Source organism: Camelina sativa, unplaced genomic scaffold (genome assembly GCF_000633955.1).
Source record: "Camelina sativa cultivar DH55 unplaced genomic scaffold, Cs unpScaffold17787, whole genome shotgun sequence".
NCBI classification, from domain to species: Eukaryota; Viridiplantae; Streptophyta; class Magnoliopsida; order Brassicales; family Brassicaceae; genus Camelina; species Camelina sativa.
The window spans coordinates 1-297 of NW_010938800.1; the positions used below are offsets into that span (position 1 = coordinate 1).

The window sequence follows — 297 nt, forward strand, 5'->3', positions numbered from 1 at the left end:
CAGTATACACAACGGTATTATATTTTGGTAACAGATCAAAGTTCCATACATGTCTCTGAAGAAAAGATCTTGCTCGAGGCTTAGTCTCACCGATTTGATGGAGAAGTGGAGGAAATGCAAGAAAGGACACTTTGCAGTGTACACCAGGGAAGGCAGGAGGTTCGTTTTGCCGTTGAATTATCTGAAACATCCAATCTTTCAGGTCTTGTTGGAGATGGCAGAGGAAGAGTTTGGTTCCACCATTTGTGGCCCTTTACAGGTACCTTGCGATGGAGGTTTGATGGATCACATCCTCAC

At 44.1% G+C, this 297-nt stretch overlaps 1 protein-coding gene across 1 annotated transcript; it reads left to right on the forward strand.

Moving 5' to 3' along the window:
• Nucleotides 1–9: 9 nt before the first annotated feature.
• On the forward strand, nucleotides 10–292 carry LOC104775531 (auxin-responsive protein SAUR66-like; the record flags this gene model as incomplete). The annotated part of the gene is made up of 1 exon (XM_010499538.2): nucleotides 10–292. A coding segment is annotated over exon 1 (243 nt), but the record flags the coding sequence as incomplete, so codon positions are not given.
• Nucleotides 293–297: the final 5 nt, after the last annotated feature.